This window comes from Suncus etruscus, chromosome 6 (assembly GCF_024139225.1).
Source record: "Suncus etruscus isolate mSunEtr1 chromosome 6, mSunEtr1.pri.cur, whole genome shotgun sequence".
NCBI classification, from domain to species: domain Eukaryota; kingdom Metazoa; phylum Chordata; class Mammalia; order Eulipotyphla; family Soricidae; genus Suncus; species Suncus etruscus.
Window position 1 is genome coordinate 116,703,185 of NC_064853.1, and position 16,185 is coordinate 116,719,369.

Below are 16,185 nucleotides of genomic sequence, written 5' to 3' on the forward strand. Positions count from 1 at the left end.
TAAGAGTAATCCTAATAGTATCTTAGCATCACCAAGTGTGGCCCAAAAAAAGAAAATTAAATAGAATACTATACCATCATACCTTCACACTGAAAACAGTGACAATTTGATTTTTATGGGCCTAGATTTTCAGTGAGTTGGAGTATACTGAGAACATATGACTTAAGCTAAAGTTCTGACACTATTATTATTTTATTTCAGCTCTCTCCTTTGAATTTCATTTGCCTGTTATGAACAAACAGGAACCAGCAATCCTATTTTTATTTGATTATATCATATATTCCCTTATAAAGATTATTTTGGTGTAGCACTTTTCAGTGTTCCAGTTCTTTTCTCAAAGTATTCTTATTATTACACGGATACATAGGGAAAGTTACTAAAAAACAGTGATACTCTCTATACTCATGAGTTAGTTACTTATTCTCTTAGTTCTAAAAGACTGGTGCTTACTAAAATGAGTGTTGTGCTTTACTAGTACAGAAAACATCTGGTAATAAAGAAGCTAACAGGATTTGATTTAACCAAAACATAAATGAAAACTAGAGTGATCCACCATTCTGCTTAGTAATGTAGTTTCCAAAAATTAAGCAGGAACTTATGCTAAGTTTACTAACTCTCAAAATACTGGAAATTGGATTTAATAGTTTATTATGACTTATAACTGTCAATTTAAAAACATAAGTCCATTAAACATGTAGAAATGAGTTATGCAAAAAGTATGCAAAACAAAACATGTTTTAGTAGATAGATTATCTGAAATTCCAGATTTTTCAGTCACTCCATTATTATGCTATGGCAGCCAAGTAATCCTTAACTTCTGTTGGAGTAAGTCTCCTAAATCCAGCTTCATTGCAGATTCCAACTTCTATGTTATCTTCTGTCATTTGCCCTTCAAAGCTTTCCTATTGAAGAAGAGGAAAACATCAATTTCCCAAGCTGTTAGTTATAAAATAATTTAAAATCCAATCATAAGATACTGAACCTTTAGGGTTAGAATGGCTGTATGTATGGCATCTTCAAGTTCCAGATCTTCATTGTATCTAAAGAATTTTTTGGTAAAAAGAGAAAAGAGAAACCATGATTTATTGCATCATAATTATAACTAGCTATTACATAAAAGTCTAAGAATTCTTATTTTGGTGTATGGTTTTTTTGTTTGTTTGTTTGTTTTTAGGTTACATCCAGCGGTGCTCAGGGGTTACTCCTGGATCTGTGCTTAGAAATTGCTCCTGGCAGGCACAGAGGCCCATTGGGAATGCTGGGATTCGAACCACCGTCTGTCCTGGATCAGCTGCATGCAAGGCAAATGCCCTACCCCTGTGCTATCTCTCTGGCCCCAAAAGTCTAAGAATTCTTAAAAGCACAAATAACAATTCATGACAGCAATTAGATAAAAGTTTAAAAATGCTTAAAAATAAGAAGCTATTGGTGCTGGAGCAGTGGCGCAGGGTATAAGGCACCTGCCTTTCGTGCACTACTAGCCTACGACAGACTGCAGTTTGATCCCCTGGCATCACATATGGCCCCCCAAGCCAGGAGCTATTTCTGAGCACATAGCCAGGAGTAACCCCTGAGCGACACTAGTGTGGCCAAAAACAAAGAACAAACAAAAAAATAAAACAAACAAAAATAAACTTGATTCATTCAGTTACTTTATCAAGAAAGCTGTTCCTAAATACGTGATTGACAATTAGGTAAATTCTTTTTTTTGTTTATTTTTTGTTTTTTTTTAGGCCACACCCGGTGACGCTTACCTCTAGCGCCACCGCGCCGTCCCCGACAATTAGGTAAATTCTTGAAATGAAAATACTTTCAGATGATCAGACATATTAGGAATATAATTCATTAGGATTCAAAACAAAACAAAAACTTGCATAAAAATAGATTTCTGCTAAAATTTTTGACTGTTTTTGTATCACATCCACTAGGTGCTCAGAGCTTATTCCTAGCTCTGCACTCAAGGGATCAGTAATGACAGGGCTGATAAGGCATGCATGCACTTTACCTGCTGTACCATCTGTCCTGCACCCAATTTGTCTGTCCTTATTGTAACTTCATGTGAAATGTTTGGTTCATTAATAATGTGTAAAAGCAAAAAAGTTAAGTAAAGATTATAGTAGGGGCCAGAGAGGTAGTTCAGTAGAGTATCTGTCTTGAACACAGCCAACAAGATTCAGTCCCTAGTATGCCCAATATGGTTCCTCTAAGCATCCCACCATGAGTGATCCCTGAGCTTCCGTAACTAGGTATGGCATGAAAACAAATAAATATTTTAAGACTATATTTACAATTTAATCCCAGACCTAGACTTTTGGGACCTTAATACTGGGCCCAAAGAGAAGATATAGCAATTGAGGTGCATATACCTGGTAGATTCCTTGCATGCAAATGATTAAATCCTTGGTACCACATAAGGGCCAGCAAACATAGCTAGAAGTGCCTCTGAGCATAGAACTAAGAACAGAACTGAATAGTGACACTGACCCACCAAATCAAACAAAAATATTTCAGGGGCTGGATCACAGTGGGTAGGGCATTTGCCTTACACACAACTGAACCAGGTTCAACCCTGGCATCCCCTGAGCCTGCCAGGGGTGATTTCTGAGCACTGCTGGGTGTGGCACAAATAACAAAAGAATCAAACAAAAAATATTTCACAACAAAATTTCTCTTATGTGACAGGCTGGAAGACAGTAATTAAAGCACACACTAAATTTGATTCCCAGCACCTCTTAGGATCGCTCTTGGGGCATCTGGTCTTCTAAGCAACACTTAGGAAGCCTGTTCCACTACCCCCAATTTTTTTGTTTTGTTTTTTGTTTTACACCTGGCTGTTAGCAGAACTCATCCCTGACAGGTTTGGGAGACCATATGGAATGCTGGGGATCGAATCTGGGTTGGTCCCAGATAGGCTGCGGCAAGGCAAAAGCCCTACCATTGTGCAATCACTTTGGCCCCCTCGCCTCAATTTTTTTTGGTTTTTGGGCCACACCCGGCAGTGCTCAGGGGTTTCTCCTGGCTGTCTGCTCAGAAATAACTCCTGGCAGGCACGGGGGACCATATGGGACACCGGGATTTGAACCAACCACCTTTGGTCCTGGATCGGCTGCTTGCAAGGCAAACGCCGCTGTGCTATCTCTCCGGGTCCTCACCCCAAATTTTTATACTTTACTAAGAAAGATCCATTGGTTAAAGTGTTAATCAGAAACTTTTCCTACTTAAAAAGATAGGACATATTTTGATGAATTAATACTATGTTGTGAACAAATGAGTAAAGTTTTGTGTGTGAGGCTGTCACGGCAGATATTTACATAAGGCGAAACTCTTTCTTCATATACATATACCAGGGACAGAGAAATAGCTTAATGGGGACAAGCGTATTTGTAAGGAAAGCCAGGGTTTGATCCCAAGTACCTCAGGGCCCACTGGTGGTGCAAGGACAGAATCCCAAGCAGAGCCAGAAATAGTTCCCAGCTCTGTCACACTAAAAATAAACAAAACAATCATTTGAATTCTTTAAAAACTTTTCCTCTCCAATTTATTTTTGAGATGACAGGAAAATAAAAAAAAATAAAAAAAAAAAAAAGAAAGAAAAACAATAGGACCATAGTATAGTGGGTTGGTTGGTTGCCTTGCACAAGGCCAAGCCAGGTTTGATTCCTAAAAAGGGTTTGATCCCTTTATATGGATGGTTCCCTCAGCCCACCAGGAGTGATCCTTGAGCATTGCTGGATGTGGCTCAAAAACAAACCTCCCAAAACTATATAGTAAACTACAATGAAAATGTAAAAAGAAATCCACAAGAAATACATATTAAGCTTCTATATGCCTACCTTTTCTCAAGGAAAGTTTTTCCATTCACATAGTTCTTTCCCATGGCTGTGGCTTTCCATGCAAAGTAAGCTCCCTAATCAGGAAGAAAAATATTTTAATTTGTTGCTTTAATTGCATCATAGTGGCAACTGTGATTTTATCTAACCTTTACTACCCAGGTTTACTAGAATGTCATATTACTAGATTTTTGAGGAGATGGGGCACCCGAGCAGGGTCCAGGAGCCTGGGGGCTATTCATTGGATGACCACACTGTAGTTTAGCATGAGTGTTCAAGGAGGTGGCCCTACTTAGGGTCTAGATGCTATTGATCGAACTGGAATTGGACTCATACATATAGCATCTAACCCTGAACAATCTCTCCAGCTCCTAAGGGATTAATTAAAATTTAAAGGGAAGCTGAGCCAATATTGAAGGGAAGCAGACACTCTGGTGGAGGGTGTAATGTTGGAACACTGTATGCATAAATTTTGTTATTAAGAGTACCATAGGGGCCGGGCGGTGGCGCTAAAGGTAAGGTGCCTGCCTTGCCTGCGCTAGCCTTGGACGGACCGCGGTTCGATCCCCCGGTGTCCCATATGGTCCCCCAAGCCAGGAGCAACTTCTGAGCACATAGCCAGGAGTAACCCCTGAGCGTTACCGGGTGTGGCCCAAAAACCAAAAAAAAAAAAAAAAAAGAGTACCATAAATCACGGTGCCTAAAATAAGAACAATAAATCTTATTTTCAAAAATCTTATTTTAAATGGGGACTAAGGAGATAGATAAAAGCACAGGGACCCATCCATATTCTATCCCTAGTACTGTATGGTTTCCCTAGTCCAGTGCTTCTCAAATGGGGGGGGGGGTGCAAGGCTCCGTAAAGGGGGGCACTTTTGACCTCGGCAAACACTGTCATAACAAGCTAAGCCTCGTGTTTATGTCCCTGTATGTCTCTGGAGCTGAGAGTTGCTGTGTCCTGCTTCAAATCCCGCTTCGAAAAGCTATACATTGCAAATTGTGCTCATTGTAGCCATTAATCCAGACATCACCTCTGATTAAAATATCAGCTCAAGTTATTTTATATATTTTTGTTTTGCAGGTTAAAGTTTTTTTTAATAAAGATACTATTTACAGTCATGCGGGGGGGGCACGAAAATGTTTTCTTCTTCCTGGGGGGCATGACAGAAAATAATTGAGAAGCACTGCCCTAGTCCAACAGAAAGCTAGCACTCTGTTGGGCCCCAGCATTGCTGAGGAGCCACCAAACACACACAACAAAACAGATTGAAGGGAAAAATAACAAAGAAGCATGAAGGAACATGGAGATTATGAAGAAGTTCCTTGATTATTTGTGGTAATTTTCTCAAATATTAACTTATAACAAAACCTATCAATTTGTACACTTCAAACATGTAGCTTACATATATTTATGTAAAAATACCATTTAGAGGAAACAGGTTAATTGAATGAATTAGTTAACAACAATTTAGCTTAGAAGAACTGAAGGAATTTAAAAACCTGTCACTGAGGGGTGGAGTCATACAACTACAGAAAATAGGGAGTTTGCCTTATACAAGTTGACTTAAATTCAATCTCCAGCTCAAGCAATGTCACGTATGGCCCAAATCTCAAAAATCAATAAATCAACCAAAAAAATTTAACATCTATATCTAAAAGTGACCAAATAATTATTGGTGAATAAATTAAAAAGAGCTTTTCATCAGAAGTGTTCAAAAATTTTTTAAATTTTATAATATAAAAGGCAGCAATAAGGGGGCTGGAGAGATTGCACAGCAGTAAGGTGTTTGCCTTAGACAGAATGACGTTGGTTCAAATCCTGGCATCCCCAAGCCTGCTAGGAGCGATCTCTGAGCCAGGAGTAACCCCTGAGCGCTGCCAGGTGTGACCCAAAAACCAAAAACAACAACAACAACAACAAAATAGGCAGCAATAATACACCATTGTTTACCTTACTGGTTGTAAAAGTACATATGTACAGAAAAAAATGCTGAAATAAACCAATATAATTTAGTCTTTCTTTTCTTTTTTTGGGCCATACTCAATGTTCATCAGGGTCCAGATGGACTACTGGGATCTTAACTCTGTGCAAAGCAAATACCTTACCTGCTGTACCATAAAAAGCAATTGTCTTTTCAGTATAACAGTATAAAAGGGCAAAAGATAAAACCTGAATTCTACTACCTACTAATGAGGATAACTGAAAGTATTGTTAAAGAGCTTCAGAAGTTCAGAGATGTTATCTGTCAATGATGGGAACTGTCAGATATCCCCTACTCAGTTATTGCTCTGGCCCCTGTTAAAGAGAAAACGATGTTGCAAATTTTAAGCTTTTTATATCCATATTTTGGATGGGAAGGAGATTTTGGGCCACTCAGTGAGTACTCAATGGTCATTTGTGATAGTGATTAGGGGCTGGTGATACAAGGATCAAATCAGGTTGTGGCTGAAATTGTGGCATGCAAGGCAAGGCACCCAACTTCCTGAACTATCTGTCTGATCCCTGATTTCTGTATTTGTTTAGATAGCCATCAAAGATTATTTTAATAAGAAAAACCTCAACTATATATTGGGATACTTACAGATGGATCTGACTGAAATAAATATGGTCGTCCCTCATTCCAACCACAAATAAGTAAAGAAACTCCAAATGGACGAACACCACTGTAGAAACAAAACGAATGTTATGTGACATATTCATGATTAATAACAGCCTAAAGGAAGAATTTATTAAAGATAACAGCCTCAAGCAAGGCATGTTATTAGGTAAACAGAATTAGATTTTTTTTGTTTTGGAGTCACACTGGTGGTGCTCAGGGGTTATTCCTGGCTCTGCACTCAGAAATCGATCCTGGCAGGCTGGGGGACCATATGGGAGGCTGGGATTCAAACCGCAGTCTGTCCTGGGTTGGATGCGAGCAAGGTAAATGCCTTATCACTGTGCTATCTCTCCAGCTACAGAATTAGATTTTTAAGTCTGTTACTTAACTTGGAGATACTCATTACATTTCTTTTAAACTTTCAGTTTCGATGTATAGTTTTTAAGAATACTTTCATAAATCATTCATAGTTATTTTTAGAGTGCTAGTGCTATACATTAGCAATCCCTGTACTCTCTCTGGCCTAAAAATTACAACTTACAAGTTAGGTAGCTTTCCCATTGGCTTTACTACCAGAAATTAACTTTATAATACCTCATGATATTATAAACAGTAGAATTAGGAGTAAGACCAATGTATTACAGAGCCATTGTTTTTACTGTATGCTTACAATAATTCCCACTTGGAAAGATAAATTTGGGAGTAGCAATGATTATATGCTCATAAAGAAGTATTCAGGGGGCCGGGTAGGTGGCGCTGGAGGTAAGGTGTCTGCCTTGCAAGCGCTAGCCAAGGAAGGACAGCGGTTCGATCCCCCGGCGTCCCATATGGTCCCCCCAAGCCAGGGGCGATTTCTGAGCACATAGCCAGGAGTAACCCCTGAGTGTCAAACGGGTGTGGCCCAAAAACCAAAAAAAAAAAAAAAAAAAAAAAAAAAGAAGTATTCAGTCGGGGCTGGGCGGTGGCGCTAGAGGTAAGGTGCCTGCCTTGCCTGCGCTATCCTTGGACAGACCGCGGTTCGATCCCCCAGTGTCCCATATGGTCCCCCAAGCCAGGAGCCAGGAGCGACTTCTGAGCGCATAGCCAGGAGTAACCCTTGAGCATCACCGGGTGTGGCCCAAAAACCAAAAAAAAAAAAAAAAAAAAAAAATGAAGTATTCAGTCACTGGCAAATTAGCTTTTAATCTATAAGCTTTTGCTGTTAAATGAGCAGCAAGGAAACAGTCCCATTTTTTTTCTTAAAGTAGTCTACATCTAGTTACTTCATCACAGTAATTTTCTCTAGTTATTAATAAGCAAAAAGGATTAAGAAGTCATGAAATTTTTATCTAGTTTCTAAAATGAATTTCTTTTTCATATACCAAGGAAGAAAATAACTTACCCTGACTGGGTATATTCTTGCATCACAGAAGCTACTCTTTGCACCAGCTGAGCTGTGGGAATGGGTTCTTGGTAAACAAGGTAATACTGCTGAGCTAGTTTTCGAGCTCTGTGCACAAGCACTCTAAAGAAGAAAGACTGAATTAAGACATGGTACCGAAAGACCCTTTCTCCAAAAGCCATACAGCACATGTTTTACAAACGGCTCTTACATAGCAGCTGTCAGGTAAAACTCATATTGAGACATAAGAGTTAAGGCATATTTTTTGTTTTTAGGGTCACGCTCAGCTGTACTCAGAGCTTGCTTTTGCAGGGGCTCAGGACTGGGGATAAAACCCAGGTCAGGCACATGAAAGTGCCTTACCTTATGCACAATCTCTCTAGCCCCATTCTTAGAGTCTCTTTTATTCTTCCCACAAAATATATCTTAAAAAGTACTCCAGAAATTAAGTAAAAGAAACTACCTAAAGTCTTAAAAATATAAAAGTTGTCAAGGTGTGAACCATACTAGATAATTAATACATCAGCAAGATAATAGGATTATCACTCCACCCAGTAAGACTATTCTGAACTACAGGCACCTTATCTCTATAGAATACCCATTACGCTGATTCTCTAACTTATTCTGAGTGGCAGTTCTCTTACTCAGGATGCAGGATCTGTTCTAGTGAATCATGGCACCTTCCAATGGCATGGTTTTTCTATCCATTAAAATTCGTGGCCACAAAATTGGTGCTCCACAAAAATTAATAGTAATTATTCGCTAAATAAAAAAGCTGACAATCTTGCAACTTGCTGGCACCTGAATATAATAGGGTCTCTCCTGTGAAATATGAAATATGACCTTTTGGATCCAGATGAATTGCCATATTCTTCTGTGGCCTCTGACAACTTTGTCCTTTCATTGAGAACAGAAATAAGATACTACCAAATATATATGGTAATGCTTTCTTTTACTGCCTGATCTTTTAAGAGGCATTTTTTGTTTTGTTTTGTTTGGGTCACACCCTGCAGCGCTCAGGAGTTACTCCTGGCAGACATGGAGGACCCCAGGGGATGGCAGAATTCGAAACACCGTCTGTCCTGGATCGGCTGCTTACAAGGCAAATGCCCTACTGGCTGTACTATCTCTCATGCCTTTAAGAGGCATTTTATTATGACATATATCACTTTGTTTTTAAAAACAATTTAGATAGAGAGCATCCATCAAATGTGCTGAATTAAGCCTTGGGACAAGTCACAGAACTGTGATCAAAGGAAAAACCAGTGAAGGAAGAATAGTGTACCAATCTCTTTAAAGTAATTATTTTTCTTTATCTTTTGGCCACACCACACCAGTCAGTACTCAAATCCCCAGCTCTGTACTCAAGGAACATTCTTGACCATGCTTAGGGGACCATATATAGTACCTGGGATTAACCCAGGTTGGCCACATGCAAGACAAGTGTCCTTTCCATTGAAATATTTTTCTGACACCAATTCTTAATCTGTCCTTTCTAAACAAACTAGATCTAGCAGCCAATGAGTTTACTGTTGATAAGCAAAAGATAGAGGCAGAGCTGAGAGTAAAAGAAAAATATCCCTTGAATTTTCTCCTTAAAGAATATGATGGAAGAAAACATTAAATATAAATACCTGTAATCTGGACCCATGCCACTATATACCAAACCTATATGCTTGGTAATTGGTTCCACTTTGTGCACACTTCGCTCATCATACAGAATGGATTTCTGTTTCTTCTCAGTTGCTAATACCACACCATTTGCAGCTTAAAAAAGGGAAAAAAAAATGCAGTTTAAATGTAGTAGTGAAGACGCTACTTCAAAAGCATCTTCAAATTATGGAACCCTCATTTCTTCTAATTTCTAGAACTATTTTAAAATATAAAAATATCTGAGAAACAGAAACTCAATTTCCTCCTCAATAATCACTTATATCAATGCTTCTCAATCTTTTCCTGATGTTCCCCCCACCCTTTGACCCTGTTTATTTCCTATGGTTCCTCATCCTACTGGCTAACAACCAGGTCTTGTGCTATGGCACCAAATTTTTTTTTAATACTTTTTATCTTTATTTAAGTACAATGATTACAAATATGTTTGTAGTTGGGCTTTATTTATAAAATAAAAACAAAAACACAACAATCCTTCACCTGTGCAATATTCCCACCACCAATATCTCCTAACTTCCTTTTTTCCACATCCCTTGCCTGTATTCAAGACAGGCATTCTATTATATGGCACCAAATTTAATTGATTTTCACCTTGGGTTCACCTTGTCTTATGACCCTTAGAATATCTGTGGGCCCAAAGGGGTCAGCCCTTGATTGAGAAACATATACCAGACTTAATAAATCTCTATAGCTAAAGGTAGTAAAGGTGTCTTAAATGTTCTAGGACATTGAAGAACCAAGAATTTTTAAAATAAACTTTTTCTACTGTTCTTATAATTTGAAATTTAAAATCAAGAATTACAGACTTTTCTTTAAAAGTTATCTTTTAGGGCTAGAGCAACAGTACAAAAAGTAGGGTTTTTGTCTTGCATGCAGTTGACCCAGGCTTGATCCCAGTGTCCAATATATTTTCCCAAGTCTGCCAAGAGTGATTCCTGAATGAAGAGCCAGGAGTAACCCCTAAGCATGACTGACCCAGAACAAAAACAAAAACAAAAACAAAACAAAAAAAAAGGGACACCTGTTAGGTTGTTTGTTCTATTGTGTACTTTTTTTTTTTCAGATCAAAGCACTTTATTGGGGGGTTCTTTTTTTTTTTTTTTTTTTTTGGTTTTTGGGTCACACCCGGCGGTGCTCAGTGGTTACTCCTGGCTGTCTGCTCAGAAATAGCTCCTGGCAGGCACGGGGGACCATATAGGACACCGGGATTCGAACAAACCACCTTTGGTCCTGGATCGATGTGCTATCTCTCTGGGCCCTGGGGGGGTTCTTTAGGGAAGGATATGCCAATGTTCTTGGCGAACCAAGATCTCCAAGCCATCCGGCTACAGAAAGTCCATTATTTACTTTTTCTGAAGTATGAAAGTAAAAACTACTATAGAACTATATGTAATCGATGGAAAAACAACTCAGTTTTCTGAATTCTAAATAATATTTTTAGATTATTACATCATATAAAAATAGCTATATTTACAGGAAAATAAATCTCAATCATTTTAGTCTTTGTGGTTCATTTCTCTAAACTTCAGAGTATTACAAATCGACAAAGAAAAGTTTAAATTTACAATACTCTATTGATCAAAAAGTCCTTTGTTTAGAATTAATAATTAACTCCCATTAACTATAAGAACAAGTATTAGCAGACATCTGAAATGAATACAGCATCTTATTACCTTTAATTCCCACAGAAGGCGCTCCTCCAGCCACAGCAGCCAAGGCATACTCAATCTGGACAAGTTTACCAGATGGGCTTAAAAAAAAAAAAGAATGGTAGTTTCTAAAATCACATCTTTACCAAATCCTTATGAGAATACCAATGAGAGCAGGTATATGTCAAATATACTAATCAAATACAAAACCTCAGTGGGCCTTTTTTTTTTTTTAAATATTCTTTGTAGGTTTTAAGCTGCAACTATGCTCATGGATCACTTCAGGTGCAGTTGGGTTATGATATGTAGTGCCAAAAATCAAAATGAAACCAGATCCCCAGGCTCCCCAAATTGGACTTTAAAATTTATGATGATTAGTGACCAAAACAGTCCTTGTATTGTAACAAAGATTCACTTTCAGACCAATGTGTCAGAAAGAAATATCCAATGACAAACCCCAAGTATATGCTCAACTAATTTTTGACATAGGAGCAGAGAACATGAAGTGAAATAAAGACAGCCTCTTCAACAAATGGTATTGTGACAACTGGATAAGTCAGAAATTAAGGCTGGCTCCATTTTACACCTTACACAAAAGTCAACTTAAAGTGGATCAAAGACCTTGAGATCAGACCTGAGTTTATAAAAGGACACTCAGGAAAACAGACAGAATTTTTCAAGATCAAGTTTTCATGGGGGCCAGAGTGACACACAGCAGTAGGACATTTGCCTTGTATGTGCTGACCAGGGATGGACCAGGCATCCCAGATGGTCCCCCAAGTCTGCCAGGAGTGATTTCTGAGTGCAGAATCTGGAGTAACTCCCCATAGAGACTGGGTATGGCCCAAAACAAAACACAAAACAAAAAAAAATGATCAAGTCTTCAATGGTAAGATGCCTATTGCAAAGGTTACAGAATCAAATTTGAACAAATGTGATTACAAACTAAAAAAGATTCTGTATGGCAAAAGAAGGGTTGATATCTTGGATAGACAAAATACAAAAATTAATCCCCCCAATCCAAAAATCCCATTCAAAAATGGATAGAGAAAATGAACAGACAGCCTCAGAGGAACATCAACAACAGATGGCTAGTAGGCACATGAATAAATGCTTATCTCTTATCACTGACTGATATCTAAATCAAGATTACAAAGAGATGCCATCTAACACCAATGAAGATGGCACATAATCAAAAATACTGTTGGTGTGGATATGATGAAAGAAGAATCCTCATTCACTACTCATGGGAATGTTTTCTGGTTCAATCCCTATGTGTTTTCCATAGGAAAGGGTTTGCAGTAAACTCAGAATTGAGCTGTCATGTGACAGCTTTAAATAAAAAAAAAACCTAACACAAGTTTTTCAATATTAAAAAACAAAACTTCGGGGGCCAGAGAGGTAGCAAAGTAAGTTTGTCCAAAGCAACACAACTAGGATTACACAGTCTACTACTGAAAAAAAATAATCTCAAGTTTTAGACTGCTATTTGTGTTATCTTTATAAAATTATCAAAATTCCTGAGGAGAAGGCCAGAGAGATAGCATGGAGGTAGTGTGTTTGCCTTGCATGTAGAAGGAGAGTGGTTGGAATCCCGGCATCCCATATGGTTCCCTGAGCCTGCCAGGAGCGATTTCTGAGCACAGTGCCAGGAGTAACCCCTGAGTGCTGCCGGATGTGACCCAAAAACCAAAATAAAATAAATTAAAAAATTCTGGAGGAATGGAAAGTTAGTATAGCAGATAAGGTGCCTGCCTTGTAGACAGCTACTTGAGTTTGATCCCCAGTATCCTATATGTTCCCCAAGCACTATGGAAAGCCACGAATTACCCGGTGTTGCTGGGAATGGCCCCCAAATCAAACCAAAAACATATCCTTCCACCAAATAAATACTCCCTTTCTGACTTTGACTCAAGTTTCCATCAAAACATTCCACCTTGTTTCTCAGAGTGCTGTAGAATTTAAAAAAAAAAAAAATTGAAGAACTCATTCACTACTGCTGGGAATGTCAACTGGTTCAGCCTTCTTGAAAAATATGGACCTTCCTCAAAAAACTAGAAACTGAGCTTCTTTAAGATCCACCAATACTGCTCCTAGAAATATACACCAGGGGCCCAAGAACACAGTGCAGAAAAGGCATCTACACTCCTATATTCATTGCAGCACTATTCACAATAGCCAGAATCTGGAAACAGCCTAAAGATGAGTATAGGTAAGTGGATAATGAAACTATGGTACATCTACACATTGTTATACTATGCAGATTTAGGAAAAATAAAGTGATATTAGAAAAAAAAGTGATTTGCATGATACCTTTTCTGTAATGGTATTGCAAATCAAGGTGCATGAAATACTTTATCAGTAGTACAAATTAAGGTATCTAAAAGGAAAAGAAGAGGGCACAAAAAAGAAAAGTCAAGGGAGGGAAACTGCGGACACCGGTGGCATGAACACTGGAGAAGAGTGTTTGAACAGTCTATGACTGAAACTCAACCACCGAGAACTTGGTAGCTCACGGTGATACAATTAAAAAGGGAGGGAGGGCTTTGAAACGTGAGGTCTGTCTGGACTGTTTTTCATTATTGCCCAATTATCCTTCAATCCTTAGGTGAAATTTCCTATCCTCAGGAAAGCCACACTAACCACTTAAGAGCAGAATCCCATGCATTCATGCTTTGCATACCCAACATTATATTCCAATGTGACTGACCAGACCAGCAGTTGATTTTAGTGGTTGCTAAATTAAAAATACAATGAGAGGGGGGCCAGAGAGATGGCATGGAGGTAAGGTGTTTGCTTTGCATGCCGAAGAACAGTGGTTTGAATCCTGGCATCCCATAAGGTCCCCAGAGCCTTCCAGGAGCGATTTCTGAGTGTAGAGCCAGGAGTAGCCCCTGAGCAATGCCTGGTGTGACCCCAAAACCAAAAAAAAAAAAAATGCAATGAGAGGGACACTAATCAGTGCTTCTTCACCGGGTGATGCTGGGTATGCCATGCCTTATTGTGGACTAAATGCTAAATGGGAGTGGGGGTGGGAGCTTCTAACCCACTACTAAGCTATCTCTGTCACCCTGAATTATTTTACAATATTCTTCTCTCTTAAAACAGTCAATCTCTATGTAGCCAATACATAACTTTGTAGTTCAAAAATCACCTTTTTTGGCGAGTAGTAGGAGAGGGAGTGCTTGGCACACACCCAGGTATGCTTAGGGGTTACTTGGGCTCTGCTCAGAAATTAGACTTGGTGAACTGGGGGATCAATATAAAATGCCAAAGATCAAACCCTGGTCTGCAGCTCTCCAGCCTGCAATCAAATGTCCTATAGGCTGCACTCTCATTATGCACCCACAACGACCGTGGTGATAGGTATATTCTAGATTTAAGGAATAGGTCTATAACCAGTAGTTCATAGTCTCCAAATTAGAACGTTGGTTGAGAAAGCTACCAACAGGCATTAAAACAGAAAAATTAAAGTGTACTTGTTTTCCTTAAATGACCATGTTCAATAAGTATATCATGACTTTATCCAATATACTCAGCTTTCGTTATTGCTCAATACCTAGCCCAAATATCTCTGCGGAACACTAAAGAATAATAAACTTATGGGGAAGAAGCTGGGAGGGTGTTTGCCTTATATGAGGCTCACCCAGAATCAATCCCCTGCATCTCCTGAGTGCAGTGATTTCTGCAAATGCAGAGCTAGGAATAAGCCCTGAGCACTTCAGGGTGTGACAAAACAAACCGAAAGCCCAAAAGAAAGACAAGAGGAAAGTGTTTTAAAGATGAAAACCGAAGAAAATAGAAAATCATTAATTTTTTCATCAAAAAAGAAACCACTTTTAATGTTAATTCAACTATTCATGTTTTTGTTTTTGGTTTTTGGGCCACACCCGGCGATGCTCAGGGGTTACTCCTGGCTGTCTGCTCAGAAATAGCTCCTGGCAGGCACGGGGGACCATATGGGACACCGGGATTCGAACCAACCACCTTTGGTCCTGGATCGGCTGCTTGCAAGGCAAACGCCCAATTCAACTATTCATGTATTGCGTAAAACAAACTATGAGATAACATTATCACAAATGTCACTGGAGAGTTAATTCATGCAGAAAGGGGCTCAAGCTAGACCGTTAGCCTTTGGCTACTTTATTGGGCAAGCATTGAAGAAATAAGGGAAATACTGATCCCCGAAAAACGATCACGCTGCATCCTTCTGCTGTCCATCAGTGATGTTCTCTTTCAATTGGGCATTGAAAAAATACTGAGTGATAGTACAGCGGGTCGGGAAACTTGCCCTGCAAGCTGCTGGTCCTGGTTCAATCATATTCCAGAGCCCCGGCGGGTGTAGGCCCCCCTAAATTAACCATACCACTTCTTCCTTTCAGAAACTGTCTCCCTTTCTGCAAACACGCGAATGCAGTTCAGTCGATGGGGCCCACAAAGCAGGCGAACAAATAAATCGCTTTCGTTTTTATTACTGACACTTCTAGAACCGAGTATGAAAGAAACTGAGAGGCCACCCCTCAAGTCACTGACGCCAAACAGAGAGGGAGAGGAAGGCTCGATTCAAAATGGATTTTAGGCTCTGGAGACGAAAGGGCTTTAGATCCAGCTCGATCCCTGAACCAGTCTACTCGGCTCAGTCAGGAGCTTCCGAACGGGCGGCAGGAGATGGCGTGGACCAGCAGGCTTCGTCTCCATCGTCCATCGTCCACAAAGGAAACGAATCTGGCCGGGAGGCCTCACCGCGCAGCTCCAGCTCCGAGCTCCGCGCGCACCTGCAGAACCTCTGCCCGGGCCCAGCCAATGACTCTGCAAAGCTCCGCTTTCACTTCCACCACCTACTGGGTGCTTCACAAGCAGCACGCCAGAAGCCGAGACCAGGGTGAGCAAAACCATGGATCGCTGACTCCGGGCAAGCAGGGCTGCGCAGCGGACCGGCCGCCCGACACTTACCTGAAAGTGGTCAGGGAGAAGCTGTACCCGCGCTCCGCCATCTTCGCTCAGCGTCGGAGACCCCGCACTCTGGCGCACTGCGGCCGCTTCCGGCCCTGTCC

At 39.8% G+C, this 16,185-nt stretch overlaps 2 protein-coding genes across 2 annotated transcripts in view; both read right to left on the reverse strand.

Moving 5' to 3' along the window:
- Positions 1-16,185, reverse strand: part of UBE2V2 (ubiquitin conjugating enzyme E2 V2) — a 738,183-nt gene that overhangs the window by 689,548 nt on the left and 32,450 nt on the right. The gene's annotated exons all lie outside the window — the stretch shown is intronic.
- On the reverse strand, positions 632-16,182 carry PSMA2 (proteasome 20S subunit alpha 2). Its single transcript, XM_049775768.1, has 8 exons — positions 16,085-16,182; positions 11,156-11,232; positions 9,446-9,578; positions 7,812-7,934; positions 6,413-6,494; positions 3,834-3,907; positions 983-1,040; positions 632-902 (listed from the first exon to the last, which is right to left on the reverse strand). The coding sequence occupies exons 1-8, from the start codon at positions 16,123-16,125 to the stop codon at positions 786-788; spliced, it is 705 nt and encodes a 234-aa protein (XP_049631725.1). The 5' UTR covers positions 16,126-16,182; the 3' UTR covers positions 632-785.

What these genes read in the sequence shown, in the direction of transcription:
- PSMA2 (XM_049775768.1), bottom strand. Translation starts at nt 16,125, where the DNA reads ATGGCGGAGCGCGGGTACAGCTTCTCCCTGACCACTTTCAG. An exon ending in GGCATGGGTCCAGATTACAG is followed by an intron (nt 7,935 to 9,445) that starts GTATTTATATTT and finishes TTTCTTCTTTAG; the next exon opens with AGTGCTTGTGCACAGAGCTC. An exon ending in AAAACTTTCCTTGAGAAAAG is followed by an intron (nt 1,041 to 3,833) that starts GTAGGCATATAG and finishes AAAATTCTTTAG; the next exon opens with ATACAATGAAGATCTGGAAC.